The sequence below is a fragment of the Peromyscus eremicus genome, chromosome 9 (genome assembly GCF_949786415.1).
Source record: "Peromyscus eremicus chromosome 9, PerEre_H2_v1, whole genome shotgun sequence".
In the NCBI taxonomy this organism is placed as follows: domain Eukaryota; kingdom Metazoa; phylum Chordata; class Mammalia; order Rodentia; family Cricetidae; genus Peromyscus; species Peromyscus eremicus.
The window spans coordinates 51,758,737-51,786,100 of record NC_081425.1 but is presented as its reverse complement, the minus strand read 5'-3'; the positions used below and the strand labels follow the sequence as shown (position 1 = coordinate 51,786,100).

The 27,364-nt window shown below is 43.5% G+C and overlaps 1 protein-coding gene across 2 annotated transcripts in view; it reads right to left on the bottom strand.

The window, feature by feature from the left end:
* Piwil2 (piwi like RNA-mediated gene silencing 2) overlaps window positions 1-27,364 on the bottom strand; it is a 69,289-nt gene that overhangs the window by 31,381 nt on the left and 10,544 nt on the right. For both annotated transcript variants that reach the window (XM_059273364.1, XM_059273363.1), the window contains exons 5-12: window positions 23,120-23,323; window positions 22,353-22,463; window positions 12,829-12,946; window positions 12,077-12,201; window positions 11,018-11,098; window positions 10,610-10,723; window positions 1,082-1,270; window positions 515-599 (exon numbers count right to left, since the gene is read on the bottom strand). In XM_059273364.1, the coding sequence (XP_059129347.1) occupies window positions 515-599; window positions 1,082-1,270; window positions 10,610-10,723; window positions 11,018-11,098; window positions 12,077-12,201; window positions 12,829-12,946; window positions 22,353-22,463; window positions 23,120-23,323 (1,027 nt within the window). The remainder of the gene's footprint in view (window positions 1-514; window positions 600-1,081; window positions 1,271-10,609; window positions 10,724-11,017; window positions 11,099-12,076; window positions 12,202-12,828; window positions 12,947-22,352; window positions 22,464-23,119; window positions 23,324-27,364) is intronic.

Below are 27,364 nucleotides of genomic sequence, written 5' to 3'. Positions count from 1 at the left end.
AAGAAATCTGTCTGCCTCTGATTGTCTCCCAAGTGCTGAGATTGCAGGCATGTGCTACCACGTTCATATGTTTTTAATCTCTCTCTTTTTTTAATATAAGAGTGTTTTGTGTGCATGTATGTATGTACCTGACACCCACAGAGGCCAGAAGAGGGCTTCATATTCCCCTGGAACTGGAGTCAGACAATTGTGAGCTGCCATGTGGGTGATGAGAATGGAACCCAGGTCCTTTCGAAGAGCAGCCAGTACTCTTAACCATTCTATCATCTCCCAGCCCCCAGAGTTTTCACCTTTATATATAGAGAATTCTCCTTATGCCTTTAACCTAAATTGTTCATTTGGGTATTTAGCTCCTCCTGATGTGGCCTAGCAACTCTGGCTGGAGGAAAAATCCAACCATGCCCAGTGTGCTCCACCACACTGCACACATGCACACATGCACACATGCATGTGAGTGCACATAACAAGTGGCCAACAGGACAGAGGACTATTGCTGGGAGTGTAAAGCACTCACTGTGCCGTGGTTATTCTGTCTCTCACTGGGCCTGTGGATGAGCAGCGGCTGGTCATCTTCTTTAACTGTGATCCCGTAGTTTTTGCTGAAGTAGGACAGAGTAAGAAACAGTACCACCACTCCAACAACCACCCTGCAGCTCTTACCAATGCTCCTGCAGCTTACAATTTGCACAGTCCCCTCACCGAGAATCCATCAGATAATAGACAAAGAACAAAAGCTATAAGCCCAGGAGAGAAGCATGTGAAAGATGCACCTGGGTTCAGACAATACCACGGTAAAATAAAAGTCTAATAAAGAGTGGAATTTCACTTCTCTCACCAGACAAAATCAAAAAGAAAAATATAATTCATAGCCCAAAGTTCATTTATGTGGTTACTGCCAAAAGAACCAACTGTAAGAATAACATATTCAGGCTGGACCCCACAGACAAGCTCATTTGGCCTCAGGTGTTTAAGGATCTGTACAGTGTCTGGTACCATGCTATTAATAGTATTCAATGTCCCAAAGACTGGGAGAACACATCACACCCCTACCCTCAGCCCCAAGCGAGCCTCTCTCTTGTACCTGTAGTACTCCAGGAACGTGATCTCCTTCCCATCTGACATCACAAAGCTGTCTTTGGGGGTCTTGTTCCAGTCCACGTCGTCGATGCGGTAGGTGCGGTTGTTGTAGCGTGTGATGACAATGCTGCCGACCAGAAGCTTGCTACACTCGTCCTGGAAGTGCTCCTTGTTCTGCTGGTAGATAGCGTGCCTTCGGGAAAGAGGCAAGAGGCTGGGATGGCATCGTACACTCAAGGTTGTAAGAAAGGGACAGGGGACTCCCACCAATGAGGTAAGGGCCTAAGGCTGTGATCACAGCTTTGACTCCTCATTAGTTGCAGTCATGATGTAAGCCAACTACCTTTAATTTCATAGGATTTATTTTTATTGTTTTAATTATACGCATGTGGTGTGTGTATATCTACATGTGGGTGCAAGTGCCCAAAAACACCAGAAGCATCAGATGCCCTGAACTGGAGCAAGTGCTCTTAACTGCTGAGCCATCTCTCCAGTCAACCTCAACTCACTTCCTCTCTTTGAAACATGGTCTCACTATAATGTAGCCTTGGCTGGCTTGGAACTTACTATATAGACCAGGATGGACTTGAATTCACACAGATTTGCCTACCTCAAGAGTCCTGGAATTAAAAGTGTAGCCACCACACCCAGCTAACTATTGTTTTTTGTTGTTGCTGTTGTTGTTGTTGTTGTTTTTAAACAAAGAATACTTTTTTAAAGATTTATTTATTCATTATGTATACAGAAGAGGGCGCCAGATCTCATTACAGATGGTTGTGAGCCACCATGTGGTTGCTGGGAATTGAACTCAGGACCTCTGGAAGAACAGTCAGTGCTCTTAACCTCTGAGCTATCTCTCCAGCCCCGTTGTTTTTTGTTTTTTTTTTTTTAAGCTAAGGTACCACAAAGAAAAGCCACATATGTTGTTAAAAAAAAAAAAAATGCTGGGCAGTGGTGGTGCACACCATTAATCCCAGCACTCAAGAGGCAGAGGCAGGCGGATCTCTGTGAGTCTGACGACAGCCTGGTCTACAGAATGAGTTCCAAGATAGCCAGAGCTGTTTCACAGAGAAATCCTGTCTGAAAAAACAAAAAAACAAAACAAAAACTCCAGGCCAGAAAGACAGCCCAGTGGTTTAGAGCACATGTGATCTTACAGAGGACCAGGTTCAATTCCCAGCATGTAACAAGGAGGCTCACAACCATCTGTAACTCTAATTCCAGGAGATCGGATTCCCTCTTCTGGCTTCTGTGGGCACTGAGCATGCACATGGGGCACAGATATACACAGAGGCAAAACACTCATAACACATAAAATAAAATTTTAAACATTTTAATTAAATCTTCATGACCGCCAACTAAAACAGTGGAAAGTTCTGTAATTTGTCCATAATTTTTATTTTAAACCACAAGCTAAACTGTATGTGTGGGGCCTAAAGAAACATTACTAAATGGTTTAGAGCACGGAACATCTATGTCTCATAGTTCTGTACGGTTGCTCCAGCTCACAGAGAAGCCCTTCTTTGAGATGTGCTTATAGGGCGAAAGGATTTGTGGGTACCTCTAGTGAACTTTAAATTGTTGTTTTAATCCCTTTTTTACACCAATCTAAAGCAAAGTGGTGACTTGGTGACGTCAGTGCCTGCACAGTGCCTCCTGGGCTGAGGGGTGCTTGCATTTCAGCATTATCAGTGAAGCACCCCTAGAGAGGGCTGAGAAGAGTGGGGGACAGAGTTAAAATGTGTCACCCTGAGGTTATCAGCTATAAAAAGTTTAAAATACTGGTCTTTTCATACCCTAAGATAATACACACAAAAATGTTTTATTAGAAAAACTTTTACACATATAAAAAAATGGATAATTTAAAATCTAAATAATAATAATAATAATAATAATAATGCCCTTTAATCCCAGCACTTGGGAGGCAGATCTCTGTGAATTCAAGGTCAGCCTGGTCTACAGAGCGAGTTCCAGGACAGCCAGGGCTACACAGAAAAAACCCTGTCTTGAAAAATTAAGAAAAAAAAAGTGCCATTGAGACGTGTCGGTGAGTGAAGGCACTTGCTGCCAAGCCTGATGACCTGCACTGGACCCCCAGGGTCCATATGGGTGGAAAGAAAACTGACTTCTGCAAGCTGTCCTCTCTGACTTCCACATGCATGCTGAGCGCAGGCATACACACAAGCACACACAAACACACACGCAAATATATACATAAATATATAAAATGTAATTAAAGGCAAATAAAATATAATAAAATAAATGGATTTATCTTTATCAAACTGAAAATTTTTATGTGCCAAAGTGCTCTATGAAAAATAAGGAGCCAGGCGGTGGCCCTGCACACCTTTAATTCCAGCACTCGAGAGGCAGAGGCAGGCAGATCTCCGTGAGTTCAAGGCCAGTCTAGTCTACAAAGTGAGTTCCAGGGGAGCCAAGGCTACACAGAGAAACCCTGTCTCAAAAAAACAAAAAAAAAAAAAACAAAAAAACAAAAAGGAAAGGGAGAAAGAAAGGGAGAAAGAAAGAAAGGGAGAAAAGGAGAGAAAAGAAAAATAAGGCAACTAGGCCAGGTGTGGACATATCTTTAGTCCTATCAGGAAGGAGGCACAGGCAGGCAGATCTCTGTGAGTTCGAGGCCAGCATTATCTACATAGTAAGTTCCAAGCCAGTCAGGGCTACATAACCAGATCCTGTCTCAACAAGAAAGGAAAGAAAGGGGGGCTGGAGAGATGGCTCAGAGGTTAAGAGCACTGACTGCTCTTCCAGAAGTCCTGAGTTCAATTCCCAGCAACCACATGGTGGCTCACAACCATCTGTACTGAGATCTGGTGCCCTCTTCTGGCCTGCAGTCATACATGCTGTATACATAATAAATAAATAAATCTTTAAAAAAAAAAAAGAAAGAAAGAAAGGAAGGAAGGAAGAAAGAGGGGGGTTGGGAGGGATAGAGGGAGGAAGGGAAGAGGTGTGCTGGCTGGTCTCATGTCGATTTGGCACAAGCTGGAGTCATCTGAAAGGAGAGAACTTCAATTGAGAACATGCCTTCATAAGATCCAGTTGTAAGGCATTTTCTTTTGCTTCATTTCTTTCTTTCTTTTTTTTTTTTTTCTTTTCTTTTTTTGGCTTCTCAAGATAGGGTTTCTCTGTGTATCCCTGGCTGTCCTAGAACCCACTCTGTAGTCCAGGCTGGCCTCAAACTCATATCTTTTGCTTCATTTCTTTCTTTCTTTCTTTTTTTTTTTTCTTTTCTTTTTTTGGCTTCTCAAGATAGGGTTTCTCTGTGTATCCCTGGCTGTCCTAGAACTCACTCTGTAGTCCAGGCTGGCCTCAAACTCATAGAGATCTGTCTGCCTCTGCCTCCCAAGTGCTGGGATTAAAGGTATGTACCACAACTCCCCGCTGTAAGGCATTTTCTCAATTAGTATCAATTTGGGAGAGCCCAGCCCATGGAGAGTGGTGCCATCCCTGGGCTGGTGGTCCTGGGTTCTATAAGAAAGCAGGCTGAACAGGACATGGGGAGCAAGTCAGTAAGCAGCACCCCTCCATGGCCTCTGTTTCAGCTCCTGCTCCAGGTTCCTGCACTGTTTGAGATCCTGTCCTGACTTCCTTTAATGGTGAACAGTGATGTATAAGTGTAAATCAAATAAGCCCTTTCCTCCCCACATTGCTTTGGTCATAGTGTTTCATCACAGCAATAGAAACCCTAACTAAGACAGGAAAGACAACTCATATGAGAGGAAATATCTTAAACTATGTATCTGACAAGATATCTATATCTAAAATACACAAATCTTACAATTAAAAAAACGCATGTTAGGCACTTGAGAGATTGCTCAGTAGTTAAGAACACTGGCTGCCCTTCCGGAGGACCCAGGTTAAACTCCCACCACTCACATGGCAGATCACAGCTGTCTAGAACTCCAGTTCAAGGGGATCTGATACCGTCATACAGACACAGATGCGGGCAAAATACCAATGCATGTGAACCAAAATGAATACAATTTTTAAAAGTGCATTTTAAAATTGGGTCAAAGATCTAAATATTTTGCCAAGATACACAAATGGCCAAAAGGTGCAGGAAAAACTGCTCAATATCACTGATCATACGGGAAATGTGATCAAAGTCACAGAGAACTCACTTCCCTACAAAGGTGGTTAGACTAAAAAGAGATGACATCAGGGGAAGCTGCAGGCCCTTCCAACACCACTGGTAGGAACCTAAGTGTTGTGAAATATTAGTTTGAGATGTCTTACATTTGTTTATGATGCGGAACATTTGTTTAATGATGCAAAGATGTGTTGCAGTCTTCTATGTTGCATTTGTTTAGCTCTGTGAAGCTGTGTTACTTTGCCTGCCTAAAACACTTGATTGGCCTAATAAAGAGCTGAATAGCCAATAGCTAGGCAGAGAGAAATAAGTGGGGCTGCCAGGCAGAGAGAATAAATAGGAGGAGAAATCTGGGGAAAAGAGTAAGGAGTGAGAAAAGGAGGAGAGGAAGACACCAGGGGCCAGCCACACAGCCAGCCATGGAGTAAAAAGGAAAGAAAGATATATAGAATAAAGAAAGGTAAAAAGCCCAGATGCAAAAATGTAGTTAAAGAGAAACAGAATAATATAAATTAGAAAAGCTGGCTAGAAACAAGCCAAGCTAAGGCCGGGCATTCATAAGTAAGAATAAGTCTCCATGAATTTATTTGGGAGCTGGGTGGCAGGCTCCCAAAGAGTCAAAAAACCCAACACCACATAAGAAATGTCTGTCTGTCCTTGGGTTAAATAAAGGATTAAAACAGAGCACATGGGAATGACAACACACCAAGATCTGAACATGAAAGTTCACAGTCAAACAGTGAACACAACAAGTATCCCTCAAATAGCTCAGTAATCATGGCAAGGCCGGCAAGGTGCCTTAGCCTATCGACCTGTGCTTGATTCCTGGGACCCAAGTAAAGGTGGAAGAAAGAACCAACGCCACAAACTTGTCCTCTGACTTCCAAACCCAAGCAGCAGACACACCTACAAACATACTGCATGTACACACACATTAGTAAATAAAACATTTCAAAGATCACTTTAAAAAAAAAAAGAAAACACTTGGAGTTGGAGAGATAGATAGTTCAGTGGTTTTCCAGAGGACCAGAGTTCAGCATCCATGCTAGATGGCTCACAATCTCCTAACTCCAGGTCCAGGGGACCTGATGTCTTCTGGTCTCCATCAGTACACATACACAGCATATACTCATACATACATAATAAAATAAAAATAAACATTTTTAAAAGGGAAATATAGTATACCAATATGGTAGAATGTTGTTCCATGTAAAAAGGAATATTATATCATGTTTATTACTTGAGTGGATCTTGAAAACATACCAAGACACAGAATATTATATACAAGATAGTTTTTCATATGAAATGTTTGTAATACATTGTAATACAAATTAGTGAGGTAGGAGGATTACAAATCTGAGGTCAACATGGGCAAGACCCTATCTCAATCAGTGGGGAAAGAGGGAGAGAGGAAGGAAGGGGGGAGAGAGAGAGAGAGAGAGAGAGAGAGAGAGAGAGAGAGAGAGAACACAGAGTGATGGTTTCTGTAGGCCTGAGGGAAAAGAAGGAAACTAACTGCCAAGAGACGTAGGGCTTCTCTCTGCAGTGATGACAATGTCCTAAAACTGTCTGCAGTGACAATATACAGCAGCACTATACATACACTAACAGTCAAGGAGCGGCACCCTCCAAATAAGTATATTTCATAGTGCATACCTCAATAAAGCTCTTTAATAAGATCACATGGGTACAATAAAGCTCTTTAATAAGATCACATGGGGACCATCTAGATGGCTCAGTGGGTAAAGACACTTGCTACCAAACCTGAAGATCTGAGTTTGATTCCTGGATCCTCAAGGTGGAGGAAAAGAACCTACTTCTCCTTCAAACTCTCCTCTGCCCTTCACACATGTACGTACACATACATACAAATAAACATACAGATGTAAGAAAACTCATACAAAAGCTGGTCCGTGGCTCAGTGATGGAATGCTAGCTTAACATGTATGAGGCCTTGGGTTCTGTCCCCAGTCACAAAACAATAGTAACAATATAAAAAAGATCAGACATATACTTATTATCTCAGTCTTCCTGGGTCAGGAACTGAGTCTGCCTAGCAAGGCAGTTCTTACAAGGTTCTAAGGCAGCTGTAGCCACCTCAAGGCTGAATTGAACAAGATGTGTTACTGACATCAAGAAGTGAGCCACTCCACAGGGCTGCCCTGTGACATGGCCGCTGGCTTCCCCCCACGTCTTCCCCAAGAGACCCTGAAGAGCACACCCCAGACAGAAAGCACCATCTGTTCCTACTCTACCCTCCCGCATACTTTATAATTCAGATGGTGGGGAAGCCCCGCCCACACTCTTGTGGAGGCCTATGCAAGGACCTCACAGACCTCACGGCATCATTATTACGAAGAGTCTCTCCTTGAGCAAACTCTAGTCGGGCTCTTAACCAGCCCTCCACTTTCACCACTGTAGAATCTGACTGAGTCAGTTTAGCCAGAATTCCAGCCTTGATAATCTGATTGCCTTCCATATCTAATCAAAGCCTTTGGTCCCATCATACCCCCAGGTGATGTCCTCACCTGCCACAGCAAGAATCCTCTCCATTCTGCTTGGCTAGAGTCCCTCCCTGTGGTGTTCCCTGTCAGTAACCCCCTTCTACTCTCCCCTGCACTGTTACTGTTTTATCACACCCTGTCAGTAACCCCCTTCTACTCTCCCCTGCACTGTTACTGTTTTATCACACCCTGTCAGTAACCCCCTCTACTCTCCCCTGCACTGTTACTGTTTTATCACACCCTGTCAGTAACCCCCCTCTACTCTCCCCTGCACCATTACTGTTTTTTACAATCCCACTGCCCAAGTCGGATGTGCTGGTGTGTGCCTGTAGTGCCAGCCAACTCGAGGGCTACTGCGGAAGGACTGCTTCAGCCCAAGGAGTTTTAGTTTTGGAGACAGGGTTTCTCTGTGTAGCCCTGTCTTGGAACTCACTCTGTAGACAACGCTGGAGCTGGCCTCGAACTCAGAGATTGGCCTGCCTCTGCCTCCCCAGTGCTGGGATTAAAGGCGTGCGCCACCACTGCCCAGCTCCCACCCAGAGTTTGAGACCAGCCTGGTAACCCAGCAGAAGCCCGCCTAGAAGAGTGCCACTTTCCTTGGGGTCGTCAGAGTTGAGTCCATCCCTCCCACCAATGGTCCTCACAAAGTCCACCCTACCATTCCTGAACAAGTGTCACAATCTTTTTTTCTTTAACAGAAACGAAACCAGATAAACTATAGCAAAACTTCTGAAAAGACAAAAATTAACAAGTTTTAAGAGCACTTGTAACACAGGCAGCTGACTTGTGATACAAACAATGTAAGCCAGAAGATAATGGAATACAGACTTGATGCTAGAAGAAAATATCTACCAAGTGCAGAATTTTAGTCTAAAAAGCAAAGTAAACATCTAAATTCTCACCAGCAAATCCTAAACTAAATGACATACTATAGTGTTACTTCAGGCAGGAAGGAAACTATCCTAGAAAGAATCCTAAAATGCACAGAAAGGAACAAGTAATATTAGAGGAGACTACATGGAGAAACCTGCAGGAGACTGGGCCAGCTGAAACTGCATCACGGAGGGCGAGGGCCACTCTCCCCAGAGAGTTACAGGAAGTTGAAGGCTGCTAGTGGGGAGGGGCTAGCGAGGTCCCACCCTTCTCTGAGGAACCAATGGCAGCTGGGTGATTGATTGGAAGCATTTTCTTTAGTGGCACACAGCTCCTGGTCAATCAACACTAAGCTGCTGAGTCACAAAAAACGACGCTCAACAAAAGAATGCACATGCCGGGAGAAGAGTGACTGGTGGAGAGAGGCATGGAGGAAACAGGGTAGACGAAAGGGTGGTGGGGGCAAGCGAGCTCAAAATACAGCGCGCGCGCGCACACACACACACACACACACACACACACACACACACACACACGGCATGAAGCCGCCATTACTGTAGTTAATGTGTGCTAATAAGACAACAAAAAGAACTGTTTGGGGACCTTCCAAAGGGACGGGAAGCCTGGTGAAGATGACGCCTGAAGACTGAAAAACAGAACTCCACGTGCCCTGCTCGCTCAGTGGTCAGGGGACTGGAAGGCAGCAATGCTCCAATTCTGAGGGAAAAGAACTTCCCGCCTAGAACTTCACTCAATCTAAGGTAAACACCTGAGGCCCACAGCATTTCCTCCTATGTGCCCTTCTCCACGGCCTGCACCAGAGCAGAGGAACAACACAGAGGCAGCGTTAGGTCTCAGAGCTGACAGGTGGGAGCATCAGGAAAAAGGTGGGGGTAGCCTGGCCGGCCGGCTGGCACCAGTACTCAGCAGACACTGCAGACGGTCCTGAATTCCACTGGGATGATCATTACATCAGTTACTGAGAATGTAGCAGAAACAGGTAACACTGAACCCATTGGGTAAACCTATTTGCTCGCTACCATTTAGAAGCATGTAAGTTATTCCTGGGTAATGAAAAAAATCTACCATTTCTAAAGACTGAGTTGCTCTGACATCTAGGAAAATAATTTCTCTTTGGCCATTTCCTGGGTCTGTAATAACACAAAAGGTCTGGAGGATGAAGTGCCCAGACCAGTAGCAGGGTCCCCTGGAAGCCACAGATCTGCTCTAGAGCTGAGTGGCTTTGTACTACAAACATACAGAGGCCAGGCTGGACCACCGTGTAAGTTCCAGGCTAGCCTATGATACTAAAATAAGACTGTCTTATTTTAAGATACTGAATAAGACTGTCTTGGGGGCTGGAGAGATGGCTCAGAGGTTAAGAGCACTGGCTGCTCTTCCAGAGGTCCTGAGTTCAATTCCCAGCAACCACATGGTGGCTCACAACCATCTATAATGAAATCTGGCACCCTCTTCTGGCCTGTAGACATACATGTGAGCAGAACACTGTATACATAACAAATAAATAAATCTTAAAAAAAAAAAAAAAAGAAAAAGAGTAAGACTATCTCGAAAGTACAAAAAACAACCAATCACCTCAGCCTGTGTGTGACATAAGCGGGCGATGCCTGACTCAAGACTTAAAAACAGGGCTCAGAAGAAGAACTAATTTGATCTCACCCACCCAAGAAATACGACTTCTTGGAGAACAGCAGATGCCTACTCAGATGCTCATCTCACTAGACTTCAGCAAAGAGCACATTCTTTCAGCAATCTGTTTTGTTTTGCTTTGTTTTCTGAGACAGGGTTTCACACTGTAGCTCAGGCTGGTCTGGAACCCTTTATATAGCCCAGGATAGGCTTGAACTTAAGGTTATCCTCCTGCCTCAGCCCTGGGGGAGTTACCATACCTGGTTTCAATTCTTTTAATACATTTTACGATTAAAAATCCTACAGAATAGAGTCCACCCTGTTCTCCGACTGTCCATTTCTGAACTTGAGAAAGTCATCATCCTGTTAAAGGTGGATCCCACCATTCACTCACATGACATCCAGCACAGAGTCATTCCGAATGACTTTATGAGAGACATCAGCGAGCAGGAAGAGACCTCCATCTGTCCTCCGGATGCTAGCTGCATAGCCAGGCCATATCTGCAACCTGAAGAGAGGTGTTTCAAGAGCATCAGAGCCACAGAATTCCATGCCCCTACTTGACACAATACTGATACTGCCCTTCCCAGTAATAATGAGGAAGCCCTAGGGGGAAAACGTAATCAAATCAGTATCAGTACAAATTTACTAAAAATATAAACAAGATAAAAGATTTAGTTGATTAAATTGTACTTACGACCATAAAACACTGGTGAAGTTTATGTCCTAAGCATAGTGGACATAATGAAGTTTCTTTCCAGAACATTCAAAAGTGAAGGAGGTTTTAAAAAAACCCACCAACCTGTGTTGCTGTAGTACCATGGCACTTGTAGGGTCGTAGAAGTTTCTCCCCACTAGCTTCATATCCAGAAGTTTCATTACCCTGAAATAAACACGAGGGGTGAGTTCCTTTCTCCTTCCCAGTACTGGGGTGGAACACAGAGCCTCATATTCGCTAGGCAAGCACTCACCATCTAACTGTATCCCAAGCCTAACAGAAAAAGCTTGTTCAGTCTTAGCTATGGCTTCCTCTACAAACCTGAAGGTACAGAAAAGTTTTTGTTTTGTGCATAATGTAGCCTATATTTAGAATCATCTTGTAAAGCTAGCAAAGCGTCCATCTGGAGTATGTCCACATGACTGAAGGCTCTCTTAGTACCCACCTCACCAAACACAGGGCTATTTCATAGCCTCATTATATTACTGTTCACCATGAACTCAAGAGAATGCACATGAACTAGTTCCTAGCGAGGGCACTGCATATGCTCCAGCAGCTCACTTTAGGTTCTGGTTTATTAAAGGAGAGGTAGTTTGGGATTAACACCTGTGCAAAACTGAGAAACTCTCAAAAGAAGATAAACAATTGTAAGCCATGTATAATTCTTTGAGTCTAGAAAATATCTCCCAGCAAATGTTTGTACTCTGAGAAGCCCCTTTACTCCTAACGCTATTAAATAAACAATATTGACATCCGTTTTGGCTGCGTATGGTTGCTCATGTCTGTAATCTCAGCATTAGGGAAGTTGAGGCAGGAGGATCAGGATGGGCAATCCTCAGCTACATATCAAGTTTGAGATTGCCTTAATTACATGAAATTCTATCTCAAAACAAACATCTGGTCTGAAAATTCTTAAACTCATCCAAAGGAACCCATCTGCCTACTCAGCTACCCACAGGGCTAATTGCAGGGACCCAAACCTGTCCTGTCAAGTAAGAGAGAATTCTTGAGTGAGCGGATGCTAAGGTCACTCATTACGTGCTTCCAAGCCCACCCACAGATACGGTTGCTGTGTGCAGCACCATCCACACTTCCGGGGGGGCGAGCTTTCCTCCATGCACAAGACGGCAGCGGCCCCCTTACCGTCGGAAAACCACGTTGTAGAAGGGGATGCACAAGTCAGAGCAGGGCTCAAGAATCTTCGTCAGCTCGATCTTGATGTTGATCTCGGCGTCATCAGTTTTTCTCTGGCTTTTTAACTCAACAACCTAACAAATAAATATACACAAGTAACTAGAAACGACAGATATGAAGCCTTAGCCCTAACTCACCGAGTTCTAGAGCCCAAAATGTAGCTTCTACTTCCCCCTTATTTTGAAGCCGGTGCTGGCAAAAATCAGTGTGGCGATCAATAAATAAATACACAAATAAAATTCAAAGTTGAAACTTTAAATCTTTTTATTTTAAATTCATTTTATATGCATGTACATGTGTGCCATGTGTATGCAGGTGCCCAAGGAGGCCAGAAGAGGATGCTGGGTCCCCTGGTATTAGAAGGATGATTGAGAGCCACCCAGTACGGGTGCTAAGAACCGAACCTGGCCTCTCTGTAAGACAGCTCTTCACTGCTGAGCTCTCTCTCCGGGCCCTGAAGTTGAAAATTTGAGTGATTATTTGCCACAGAGTCCCAAAAGCTTCCTACCACTCTGCCTATGTGGAAAGTTACTTCTTAAACTTAAGTGGGGGGATTTATGCTGTGTTCTGCAGAAGTGTGTTCTCTGTCTAACAATGGGAAGGTTCAATTCACGTGCCCAGGGAGTCTGTACTTCATCACCACTCAAACCACTAGAGCATGCAGGAGCTTCACCCACACCACAATCGCCCCTGGGTCTCACTTGTTGAAGCTTAACAGGAAGATAGAGAATAGACCCATCAAAAGCAGTGACGTTTCCTGTGACAGCTTGATGGTCCTTCAACATGCCAAACCTCATGCTTTTGCACTCCACATTGGGGCTGCAAAACAACAAAGAAGATTTTAGTTCAGACTGACGCAACCAGTGACCTTTACTACAGCTGTTCAGTTTTTTGGTAACTGCACTCCACCTAGTGGTCACATTTATAATTACACAGCTGACTAAAGAGTGTGTCTCAAACATACCTGCTTGGATAGAAACATTAGAAATTGTAAATAATCTACCAGGCTTGGAGTGTATACCTGCAATTCAGCTATGTGAGAGGCTGAGGCAGGGGGATCATCGGTTTAAGACCTCACTGGACAACAGAGAGACCTGGAAGTAAGGAAAACGAAACAAAACGAAAAATAACCCAGTATTCGAGATAGCTAGCTTCACATGTCATGTATACCCTTCTAGACATCAGAGCATATATCAGAATACTGAGGCCATGTTGTAAGTATCTAAAGGGTTTTTTTTTTTTTTTTTGGTTTTTTGAGACAGGGTTTCTCTGTGTAGCTTTGCGCCTTTCCTGGAACTCACTTGGTAGCCCAGGCTGGCCTCGAACTCACAGAGATCCGCCTGGCTCTGCCTCCCGAGTGCTAGGATTAAAGGCGTGCGCCACCACCGCCCGGCCTGTAAGTATCTAAAGTTTTATATGACCATACAATCGTGCAACTCTGCTGTCATAAGACAAAATCAGACACAGCATAGAAACTGGTGAGTGTGGCAAAGTTCCAATGAAACAAGCCGTGGGCCAGGTCTAACCTCGGACTGACTGTGGTTTGCCAATCCCCACTCTGAGTCTTCAGAGGCACACATTTTTAAAGCGCTTTTATGTTTTTTCAAGATTTACTTTTACTTCTGTGTATATGTCCGTGTGTCTGCAGAGGCCAGAAGAGGGAAGCAGATTCCCTGGAGCTGGAGTTCTAGGGGGTTGTGAGTCACCTGATATGGATGCTGGTAACTGAACTCAGTCCTCCGCAGGGGCAGCAAGAGTTTTTGTGGTGGTGGTGGGTTTTTGTTTTGATTTGGTTTTTACCTCTAAACCATCTCTCCAGCCCCTAGACTGCTTTTGTTTTTGTTTGTTTTGTTGTTGAGACAGGGTCTATACAGACCAGGATGGCCTTGAACTCAAGGAGATCCACCTGCCTCTGCCTCTGAGTGCCGAGATTAAAGCCGTGCACCACAATACCCCACCATAAGGCATTTGTAAAAATGAGATTTTAATCACTTTTCACCCATGGAAATTTCAACTTTGTTTTAATTTAACAAACTGGCAGCTTAAAAAAAACCTAACAGCGACCTTATACAATGATTGTTCCACTATATCACACTAACATACAATCTTGTTCTACAACTATAAAATGTGAATAAATCCAAGACTAAAAAAGGATCAAGTATGTTTAGATATAGGAAGACTTAAAAAAAAATCAACATGTCACCCCTAAAATTAAATACTCACATTAACATTTCTCCTCAAAAAAAAAAAAATTCTAATATGCAGGTTGAGTATACCTTGTGCCAAATGCTTAAACCCAAAGTGTTTTGGATCCTGGAGTATCTGCATGTACATAATGAATTATCCTGTGGATGAGACCCAATTCTAAACATGAAACACACTCATGTTTCATATATACCCAGTCCAAAGGTAATTTTATATAATTAAAAAAAACTTTTTTAGGTCTGGGGGTTTTTCTTTCGTTGTTGGTTTTTTTGAGAGTGGGTCTTACTCTGTAGCCTTGGCTGGCTTGGAATTCCCTGTGTAGACCAAGTTAGCCTTGACCTCATGGAGATCAGCCTGACTCTGCTTCCTGAGTGCTAGGATTACAGTCATGCACCACCATGGCTGGCCCAGATTTGTTTTATGAGTGTTTCACCGAACTGGTATATGTACCACAGGGTGCCTGATGACCATGGAGGACAGAAGAGGGCTGGATCTCCTGGAACTGGTGTTACTAACGTTTGAGTCACCGTGTGGGTGCTGGGAACCAAACTTTGACATTCTATAAGAGCAGCAAGTGCTCTTAATTACCAAGCCATCTCTCTAGCCCCATACATAATACCTTTTAATAATTTGGTAGATGAAAGTTTCATGGTGTGTAATTTTCTCCATATGGCATCATGTCCACATTGAAAAACTTCCAGATTCTGGAGGATTTCAGGTTTGGGATTTTCAGATTAGGACAGTCAACCTACACTTAGAGCGACATTCTGCCATTTACCTTGCTGTTGCTATTCCATGCAAAGCTACAGCCTAGTGCACTGCATCAGCATTTTCCATATTATCAGCATCTTCTCACTTACCTCACATCACCTTCGCACTGTGGCTTCAAAAGTCCCTGGGGCTAGATGGATGGCTCAGTCAGGAAGGTGGCTGAAACCTGCTCTCGTTTGCTTTTCTATAGCTATGGTAAAACACCAGGACCAAAAGCACATCGAGGGAGGAGATGATTTATTCCAGTTTACAACTCAGGCACATTCCATCACTAAGGGAAATCAGAGCAGGAACTGAAGCAGAACCATGAAGAGTCCAGCTTACTGCCTTGCTCTCCACGCTTTCTTATATCACCCAGGACCACCAGCCCAGGGATGCCACTACCCACAGTGGGCTGGGCCCTCTCATGTCAGTTACTAATCAAGAAATGCCCTCCAGACTTGCCTATGGCAATCTAATGAGGGCATTTTCTCAGCTGAAGTTCCTCTTTCTAGCTAACTCCAGTTTGTGTCAAGCTGACATAGAACGACCCAGGATAACCCTGCAGCGTGAGGACCTGAGCTTGACGCTAGCACCCACGGTGGCAAACTTGTGGTTCCAGTGACTGGGAGCAATACACAGGTGGATTCCTGGAACCTGCTGGCCTGTCAGCCAGCCTAGCCTAATCAGAGCTACAGTCCTAGTGAGGGAGGCCCCGTCTTTACTGACCACCACCCAGAGCTGCCCTCTGTACCTGTGTGCATGCTCACACACAAACACCATTTAGACTACATAAACCTCTAGTCCTACAAGTCCATGGCTTTTCCATGGCCCAATCAATGCAAGAAACTCCTCCTGCTTCATGAGAATTTGCCAGTCACTCACAGAGAAAGCTCTTCCCTGACACCCAGCCCTGCACTCATGGTCCAGGCCAGGCCTGCTTCGGGGCTCCTCTTGGTTGTCTCCTCCTTGTCCTGGTGGAGATCTTCCTTTTGTGGTTGTTGTTGTCTGGTTGGCTGATTTTTTGAGACAGGGTTTCTCCATGGAGCAACCCTGGCTGCTCTGTAGACCTCCAGCTCTACAGCGATTCTCCCGCCTTTGCTGGGATTAAAATCCTGCTGCCTTCTTTCTCATTCTTTCCAGCTTTTGAAATGAGTGGTGGGTTCACGGCTGTTCTCATGGCTTATGTTCTCCCTGGTTCCTTTGATCTTAGGCATTTTCTCTGTAACTCTAACAGAGTTTATAGAAGACCAGTAAGGTAGGCTGAAAGCAGATCAAGTATTCTTTTTCTTGTGGCCAAAATCAACCTTGCTGTCCTCATCCAAGTGGACCCTTTCTTTCTCTGGTCATTACAATCCTTCTGGGTCATTTCCCTCTGACGTCACTTTCTTCTCTTTCCACTCCACTTCCTCCTCCTCTACCATCACTTAGTAGCTGTCCTTCAAAACCTCATGCTTCTTAGTAGAACCATTTTGGAAAACAGTATGCTCTTCAAAAAAACCCTGAAAACAGGGCTAGGAGATGGCTTAATTGGTAAAGTTCTTACACCTTGCACGCACAAGGACCTGCATTCAACACCCCCCACCCCAAACCCACGTAAAAATACAGGGCATGATGGTATCACCTTGTGTATGCACGGCATGTGTGTAGTGCCTATAGAGGTCAGAAGGGGGTGTTTACATACAGTGTTAGAGACAGTTGTGAGCCACCATGGAGATGTTTGGAATTGAACACAGGTCCTCTGAAAGAGCAGACAGTGAGTTTAACCAATGAACCATCCCTCCAGCCTCCAAAGCATGTCCTTGTAGCCCCACGGATAGGAGGATCTCTGGGGTCAACTAGCCAGCCAGTCTTCACCTAATTGGTGAAGTTCAGTCTGATCAAAGACCTTGTTTTAAAAGATATGAATGGCTTTTCCTGAAGATGACACCTGAGGTTGTTTTCTGGACTTCACATGTGTGTATATATGAACACTTACATACACATACATATGTTTATAAAAACCTAAAACTATGTATGACCCAGTAATCCCACTTTCAGATATAGACCTAAAAGATCTGCAATCAACTATTTCAACTAAACATCCACAAACAAACACAGATTTACTTTAGTAATTTCACAATAGCCAAGACACATTCATCAGCATGTGGACACAGAAAATGTGAAATGTAAAACAGAGTTCTATACCATATCTTTTACTGTTTTCTGAAAGTTCCATGCATGTATATAATGAATTTTAGTAGTGTTCACCCTGAGTACCCTACCCTCTCCCTCTTCAGATAGAACCATTTTTCTTAAGAAGTTCCCCCTCCTGAACATGGGCAGAGACCCCCACTTGACCAGAGGTCACACCAGCTGCCAGAATTCCAGGTAGGCTGCCCACCTTCAGACCTCTCCCACTCTCTCGGTGTTTCCGCAATCTCCTTTCCTCTCCTCATTGCCATGCCCCTGCCCCAACACAGGCAGAGACTCCCTGCTCAACCATGCTGGCCACCAGAAGTCTAGGTACACCACTTTGAGATTCCATTTTACACCTGTCAGAATGGCTAAGATCAGTAACACAAGTGACAGCTCTTGCTGGAGAGGATGTGGAGCAAGGGGGACACTCCTCCATTGCTGGTGGGAATGTAAACTTGCAAAGCCACTATGGAAATTAATATGGCAGTTCCTCAGAAAATTGGGAACTGATTTACCTCAAGACCCAGCTATACCACTCTTGGGCATATACCCAATGGATGCTCCATCCTACCACGAGGACATCTGCTCAACTATATTCATAGCAGCTTTATTCATAATAGCCAAAAATTAGAAATAACCTAGATGCCTCTCAACCAAAGAATGGCTAAAGAAAATATAATAGCCAGGTAGTGGTGGCTCATGCCTTTAATCCCAGTCCTTGGGAAGCAGAGGCAGGTGGTCTCCAAATTTGAGTCTAGTCTGGTCTACAGAGTGAGTTCCAGGACAGCCAGAGCTATACAGAGAAACCTTGTCTTGAAAAACCAAATATATATGTGTATGTATGTATGTATGTATGTATGTGTGTGTGTGTGTGTGTGTGTGTGTGTAACATATATATGTTCTTATTTTAGCTGCTGGTGGTGGTAGTGGTGGCAGTAGCAGCAGCAGCACAGGCAGATCTCTGTGAGTTCAAGGCCAGCCTGGTCTACAGAGTGAATTCCAAAACAGCCAGGACTGTTAAATAGAGAAATCTTGCCTCGAAACCACAAACAAACAAAAACAAAACAAAATGAAAAGAAAATGTGGTATATTTACACAATGGATTATTATTCAGCTATTAAAAGAATGACATCACAAAATTTGCAAGCAAATGATAGAACTAGAAAAAAATCATCCTGAGTGAGGTAACCCAGATCCAGAAAGACAGATACGATATGTACTCATTTATAAGAGGATATTAGCTGTTAAGTAAAATGATAATCATGCTATAATCCACAGACCCAGAGAGGCTAAGTAACAAGGAGGGTTCTAGGGGAGACTTAAGGATCTCCCTGGGAAGGAGAAATAGATTTTGTGGGTGGAATAGGGGTGAGTGGGGATGGGAAAAGGAAAAATCAGGTGGGATGGGGATGGATGGAGGGAAAGAATATGGGGAGAAAAAATGGAATTAGGAGGGCATTTGGGGGGTTGATGTGGAAACCCAGTGCAGTGAAAACTCCCTGGAATCTAAGAGAGTGACCATAGCAAGGACTCCTAGTAATGAAGGATACCGCCCTGGACTGGACATCTTCTGTAACCAGGCAAGGCTCCCAGTGGTGGGACTGGAACATCAACCCAGCCACAAAACCCTCGACCTACAATCTGTCCTGCCTGAAAGATGTGCTGGGGCAATGGTGATGCAGAACTTATGGGAGAGACCCACCAATGACTGGTCTAATTTGATGCCCACACCAGGAGAAGGAGACCATACCTGATGCTGCCTGGATGACCAGGAGCCGGAGGCTGGATAGCTCAGAGACACAGGTAGAATAAAACACGATTGGGAAAAAACAAACAAACAAACAATGAAATGATTCCTAGTGATGTTCTGCTATACTCATAGAGGGGTGCCTAACCCAGCTGTCATCAAAGGGGCTTCCTCTGGCAGCTGACAGGAGCAGCTTCAGAGACACATGGCCAAACACTAGATGTAGAGAGAGCCCAGGTTGGTGGAGTTCTCCATTGGGTCCCTCCCCTTGTAGCTTGGGGAACCTCCTGGAAGAGAGGGAGGAGGAACTGTGGAAGCCAGAGGAGTCCAGGAGGTGGTCCACAGAATCAACTAAGCAGGGCTCACAGGGGCCCAAAGAGACTGAAGCAGCAACCATGGAGTCTACTTGGGTCTGCGCCAGGTCCTCTGCATATATGTTACAGTTGTTGGCTTGGTGTTTCTGTGGGACTCCTGATGGTAGGAGTGGAGGTGTCTCTGACTCTTTTGTCTGCTTTTAGGACCCTTTTCTTCCTACTGGGTTGCCATGCCCAGCCCTGATGAGAGGCTTTGGGCCTAGTATTATTGTATCTTGTGCTGTAATCAATTGATGTCCCTGGGAGGTCTGGTCTTTTCTGGGGTTGGGGGTGGGGTGGGAGAAGTATTGTATGAGAGAAGAATAAATTTTAAAAGTGTATGAATGCTTAAAAAAGTCATAATCCAAAATAAATAAATAAAACTAGTAAGGTTTTTCTGAATCCTATTAGGAAAAGAAAAAAGAAAAGTTCCCCTTACTTTCATGTATTTTTAAAATTTTATTTTATTTTTATTATGTGTCTGCGCAGGTATGTCTGTGCACCATGTGTGTGTCTGGTGCCCAGAGAAAACAGAAAAGAGTGTCACATGACCTGGAACTAGAGTTACAGATGGTTGTAGCTACCATGTGGGTTCTGGGAATTGAACCCCAAGTCCTCTGGAAGAGCAGCCAGTGCTCTTAGCTTGAGAGCCGTCTGTCCAGCCCCCTACTCTTTGTGTATGATCCACTGAGTTTCACTGAGGTTTCTTGCATGATGTTATTTACTAGAATATAGGCAACCAATGAAGAAAATTATGCCCTTTCCCAGTGACCATCAACTACCAACTGTCTCTCTCTCAGGGAAGGATAGGGCCTCATCAGCCCCTTCTCCATCCATGATAAAACATTACCAGGCCCAATCTTGTGATGTTCTGCAGATGACCCAGCTGCAGTGAATTCATGAATGCAAGGGCTGTGCCACGTTGAGAAGTCTGTATTTTGTTTCTTCCTATCCATACTTCCTATCCACAGACTCTTACATTCTCTCCATCTCTCTTCCATATTGTTATATGAGGCTTGGTGGGAGGGATATAATTGTTCCATTTTGAGCTGAGCACTTCACTATCACTTAATTCTTAACACTCTGACCAGTTACGATCTCCGTATCAAATATATACATATAAATGAGACAAGGTCTCACTCTGCAGCTCAAGCTAGCCAAAACTCACTATGTAGCCAGACTGGCCTTGAATGAAAGACAATTCTGCCTTGGCCTCCAAGTGCTGGGATCACCATGATGTGCCCATACCTTGCTTCTGCAGCTGTAAAAATGAACTCTGTCATTTGCAGTATGGATGAGCCTATAAGACAGTTTCTTAAGTGAAATTAGCCAGACAATTACTAGAAGATCTCACTTACAGAGATGGTCCAGTGGTTAAGAGCATGTACTATAGCTGGGTGGCAGTGGCTCATGGAAAGAAAACAAAAACCAAAACCAAAACCAAAAAAACATGTACTGCTCTTGCAGAGGACCTGAGTTCTGTTCCTAGAACCTATATCCAGTGGCCCACAGCTGCCTGTAACTCCAGCTCCAGGTGGATCTGACATCTCTGATCGCCTTGTGTACCTGCACACATGTGCACATAATCACACACAGACACATAAATAGTGGAATCTAAACTCATACAGACTAAGGCAATGGAGAGATGAGGGGGGAGACACCCACCAAGGCAGCAGTGCTCTGTGACATGGGAGGGTGAGCCTCAGTGAGTGACAACAACATATGACATCCTGCTAGAGGGGACCGTAAACCTCACTACAGTAGATGACATTACAGATAAGTCAGTTAGTGTCACAATGTGTACACACAGGAAAACATGATGTTCTGCTCCGTAGTTACAGTAACTGTCAGAAAAACACAGGTTTCTATCTTCACGTTTCTTCAAATGTATTTCAAAGCATTTGTTTTTCATGATTCCAGCCAACAACCTCTAGAGAAAGGCTTTCCTATAACCTTACAAAGAGAACATAAACTACTATGAACCCTTACACTTAAAACGTAGGAAAAAAATCCTAAAATGTTGCTATAAAATTAAAGTTCTTTTCTTTGATTTCAAACCGAGTTTATTTATTTTTTAAGTTTTATTTTTATTATTTTTAATCATTTGTATGTGTATGTGGCTATGGTTGGTGTGGTGTTAGATCCACCTGGAGCTGGACTTACAGCTGGTTGTGAGCTGCCCAATAAGGGTGCTGGGAACCAAACTCAGGTCCTCTGCAAGAGCAGCATAAGCTCTTAACCACTGAGACATCTCTCCAGGCCAACATCCTTGAGTTTAACCCTGGACTGTCACTGGAGAGACATGAAATGTCGATTATGATAATGTGTGTATAGGAAGATCCAGGTTTTTGAGTTATGGATCTTTTTTTTTTTTTTTTTTTTTTTTTTTTTTTTTTTTTTTTGGTTTTTGGTTTTTTGGTTTTTCGAGACAGGGTTTCTCTGTGTAGCTTTGGAGCCTGTCCTGGAACTCACTTTGTAGACCAGGCTGGCCTCGAACTCACAGAGATCCGCCTGGCTCTGCCTCCCGAGTGCTGGGATTAAAGGCGTGCGCCACCACCGCCCGGCCGAGTTATGGATCTTATACAAGTGGTAAAAGTTTAATAAAAGGAATAAAAATTACAAAGGATGAGCCAAGAGATCATGGCAATGTGCTGGGTGTTGCTCAGTAGTGGAGCACTTGCCTAGCATGTGTGAGGTCCTGGGTTCAAGCACCAGTACTGCCAGAAACACAGGAAAGGCCATGGGAGGAGCCCATGCAGACCACAGGCTCTGAGCTTACAGTACATTACTTCCACTATAAATCCATTTCTAGCTTCACATGAGCCTGTGCCTATGAAATCAAAACCTGAATTTGGAAAAGAGCTAACGCACACAAATACTAACTTGAACTTCCTCCCAGAACCTTGAGTGCAGGTTACTGTATGGGGAGTCGTCAGTCTGGAGCAGCTCAGAGGAGTACTGAGTACCTCCAGGGAAACACAGTTGTACATACCTGAAAGTCACGTGATACTGATACACTGCTTCATTATGACACTGGATTTTGATGAGGTTCAGTCCTAAAGACTGAGGGGTTCCTTTTGATCCTTGCTTGACCAAAAGCTCTCTGGAAAAGAAGGAAAGAAAAGGAGAAAAAAAACACAAGCCAGGCATGATAATATACAACTTAGTTCCATCTACTCTGGAGGCTAAAACCAAAGATCCCTTGAGTCCAGAAGTTCAAGACTAGTTGGGACAACACACACACACACACACACACACACACACACACACAGCATATACCTCAATAACCAACTGACCAGCCCCCATCAACAAGGAAAAGACTGAGAAAATATTTTTTCCCGTTTCATTTACAGATACACAAACTAGGAATCAAGGTGTACAAATGCAGCCACATCTAATTACATAGCAAAGTCACCCAGGCTGCCCTACAAATAGTGCTACAGTAACCAAGGCCAGCTACCTAAGGATAAAGAATCTTCCACAGAGAGAGATGAGGAGCAGTTAATACTCCTCCTAGGTGACATCCTTATCTTCAACATGACAGCAAACTGTCAGTCTGATGTGAAAGGGACGTGACAAGCCAACTGTTTATATTCACAGTTAAAACCATTGTACTTCTTCAGGAATCTCTTCATCTTATCTCTCCTCTGTCAAAAGACAAACACACTCCAGCCCCCTTCACTCCAGAAGAATGTGGACTCACAGAACTGTACCCACAATTCTACCCAGCAGCCTGAGCAGAAGGTGACCTTAACTCACTTTTCCTTTCGCTCCATAGTCAGGACTGGAGGGGGATCTGCAGAGTGCAGTGAGGTCGGAGACAGAGCTGGAGGCTGTGGCAGCCGTGGGGGATCCCGAGCGGTCAGGCCAAAGGCGCTGGGAGACTTATCCACTCCTCGGCCTATACTACTGGCTGCTCTTCCCAGCGGTAACAAGACATCAGAACTGCCTCTTCCCAGCATTCTGAAAGGAAAAGGAGACAAATCAGGGCCTTTCTGGTCTACACAACATCTAGACCATCCTCTCAAGTGTACCACTGCTTTCCTTTTTAGAGACTAGCTGTGGAGCAGCAGGAAGAGGCCTATGGGCAGGCCACTCCACCCCACCACTGCCACCCATTGGACCTGTAACCTACAGGACCCACGCTGCCATGGAAACCCACCGAACCCACCATCCTCCCCTTGGCCAACCACCCCACAAAACCAGCAGCCCCTAGAGGCACAAGCACCAACTACTGCCACCGTTTGGAAGAAGAACATCTTCCCCGTGAACAACCCTCTTCAGCAACATCAGCAGATCCTATAGGCACAAGCACCACCCACACCAGTTGGCAGAACAAGCACAGGCAAAAACTACACCAATTAGAAGAGCAGACCCCATAGGTACAAGTAAAGCCCATACCAGCCAGAAGATCTGGACGATACGCTGGATCTAGACACCCAAACTGCCACAAATCTCAGCTGAGACAACTCTACTCAGCCTGACAACCCGCCAATCATCAGACCCCTTGGCCATTCAGGCCAAAAGACAATAAAGGGAACAGACAGTAAAGGAACAAAATACCCATCCAACAAAGACATCACAAGAATCAACACCTGTTCCTATAATTATCCCAAACCCAGATGAGTAAACAGCAGTGTAATACATTCAACAACATAAAGACCAATATGGCACCACCTGAACATCCCAACACAGATGAAGCAGAATAAAATGACTTTAAAAATAACTTTATGAAGATATAGAGGCCCTTAAAGAGGAAATGAAAAATTCTCTTAAAGAAATCTAGGAAGCCAGGTGGCAGTGGTGCACACCTTTAATCCCAGCGCTCAGGAAGCAGAGCCAGGCAGATCTCTGTGAGTTCGAGGCCAGCCTGGTCTACAGAGTGAGTTCCAGGACAGGCACCAAAACTACATGGAGAAATCCTGTCTCAAAAACAAGCCCCCCCCCCCCAAAAAAAAAGAAATCAAGGAAAAGACAAACAAAAAATTGGAAGAAATCAATAAATCCCTTAAAGAAAAAAAAACAATCAAACAGGTGAAGGAAACAATTCAAGACTTGAAAATTGAAATAGGGGCAATAAAGAAAAAACAAACTGAGGGAATTCTGGAAATGAAAAATCTGGGTAAACGAACAGGAACTACAGATGCAAGCATTACCAACAGAATGCAAGAGATGGAAGAGAGAATCTCAGGCACTGAAGATATGACAGAGGAAATAGATTCATCAGTCAAAGAAAATGTTAAATCCAAAAAATTCTTAACACAAAACATCCAGGAAATCTGAGACACCATGAAAAGACCAAACCTAAGAATAATAGGGATAGAAGAAGAATACCAGCTCAAAGGCACAGAAAATATATTCAACAAAATCATAGAAGAAAACTTTCCCAACCTAAAGAACAGCATGCCTAGGAAGACACAAGAAGCTTACAGAACACCAAATAGACTGGACCAAAAAAAAAAAAAAGTCCCCTTACCACATAATAATCAAAACACTGAACACACAGAATAAAGAAAGAATATTAGATGCTGCAAAGGAAAAAGGCCAAGTAACATATAAAGGCAAACCTATCAGAATTAAACCCAACTTCTCAATGGAGACTCTGAAAGCCAGAAGGTCCTGGGCAGATGTTTTGCAGACACTAAGAGACCATGGATGCCAGCCCAGACTACTACACCCAACAAAACTTTCAATGATCATAGACGGAGAAAACAAGATACTAGACAAAACTGAAAAATTATGGGCAGTGTTGGTGCTCACCTTTAATCCCAGCACTCAGGAGGCAGAGGCAGGCGGATCTCTGTGAATTCGAGGCCAGCCTGGTCTACAAAGTGAGTTCCAGGAAAGGCACAAAGCTACACAAAGAAATCCTGTCTCGAAAAAACAAAACGAACAAACAAAAACCTAAAAAGTTAGTTAAAATAACTTAAACAATACCTATCCACAAATCCAGCCCTACAGAAAGTACTAGAAGAAAAATTACAACCCAAGGAAGTGAGCTACACCCATGAAAACACAGGCAATAGATCATCTCACACCAGCAAATTCCAAAGGGAAACACACACACACACTACCAACAGCAACAACAAAACCAAAAAAATAACAGGAATTAACAGTCACTGGGTCATTAATATTTCTTAATAACAATGGACTTAATTTGCCTATAAAAAGACACAGGCTAACAGAATGTATATGAAAACATGATCCATCCTTCTGCTGCATACAAGAAACACACCTCAACCTGAAAGAAAGATATTACCTCAGAGTAAAGGGTTGGGGAAAGATTTTCTAATCAAATGGACCTAAGAAACAAGCTGGTGTAGCTATTCTAATATTTAACAAAATAGACTTCAAACTAAAATTAGTCAAAAGAGATGGAGAAGGACATTTCATACTGATCACAGGAAAAATCCATCAAGATGAAGTCTCAATTCTGAACATTTATGCCCCAAATACAAAAGCACCCACATTTGTAAAAGAGACATTACTAAAGCTTAAATCACACATCAAACCCCACACACTAATAGTGGGAGACTTCAACACTCCACTCTCACCAATGGACAGATCTGCCAGACAGAAACTTAACACAGAAATAAGGGAACTAACAGATGTTATGACTCAAACGGACTTAACAGACATCTATAGAACATTTCACCCAAACACAAGAGAATATACCTTCTTCTCAGCACCCCATGGAACCTTCTCTAAAATTGACCATATACCCGGTCACAAAGCAAATCTCAACAGATACAAAAAAAAAAACTTGGAATAACCCCCTCTATCTTATCTGATCACCATGGCTTAAAGTTAGAATTCAACACCACATAAGGCAGAAAGCCTACAAACTCACGGAAACTGAAAAATGCTCAACTGAATCACCACTGGGACAAGGAAGAAATAAAGAAATTAAAGATTTCCTAGAATTCAATGAAAACGAGTGTACAACATACCCAAACTTATGGGACACTATGAAAGCAGTGCTAAGAGGACTATTCATAGCACTACACACCCACATAAAGAAGGTGGAGAAATCTCACACTAGCGACTTAACAGCAAACCTGAAAGCTCTAGAACAAGAAGAAGAAAACTCACCCCGGAGGAGTAGATGCCAGAAAATAATCAAATTGAGAGCTGAAATCAATAAAACAGAAACCAAGAGAACAATACAAAGAATCAATGAAACAAAGAGTTAGTTCTTTGAAAAAAATCAACAAGATAGACAAGTCCTTATCCAAACTAACCAAAAGGCAGAGAGAGAGCATCCAAATTAGCAAAATCAGAAATGAAAAGGGAGACATAACAACAGACATTGAGGAAATCCAGAGAATCATTAGGTCATACTTCAAAAACCTGTACTCCACAAAATTGAAAAATCTAAAAGAAATGGACAATTTCTTGGATAGGTACCACATACCAAAATTAAATCAAGACCAGATAAACAATTTAAATAGACTTACAACCCCTAAGGATATAGAAGCAGTCATTAAAAGTCTCCTAACCAAAAAAAGCCCAAGGCCAAATGGTTTCAGCACAGAATTCTACCAGAATTTCAAAGAAGAGCTAATACCAACACCCCTCAAATAGAATTCCACACAATAGAAACAGAAGGAACATTGCCAAACTCTTTTTATAAGGATACAGTTACCCTGATAATCAAACCACACAAAGATACAACAAAGAAAGAATTACGGGGCTGGAGGGATGGCCCAATGGTTAAGAGCACTGACTGCTCTTCCAGAGGACCTGGGTTCAATTCCCAGTACCCACATGGCAGCTCACAACTGTCTGTAACTCCAGTTCCAGGGGACCTAACACCCTCATGCAGGCAAAACAAAACAAAACAAAACAAACAACAACAAAAAAAAAAAAAAAAAAAAAAGAGAATTACAAACCAATCTCCCTCATGAACATTGATGCAAAAATGCTCAATAAAATACTGGCAAACCGAATCCAAGAACACATCAGAAAAATCACCTACCATGATCAAGTAGGCTTCATCTAAGA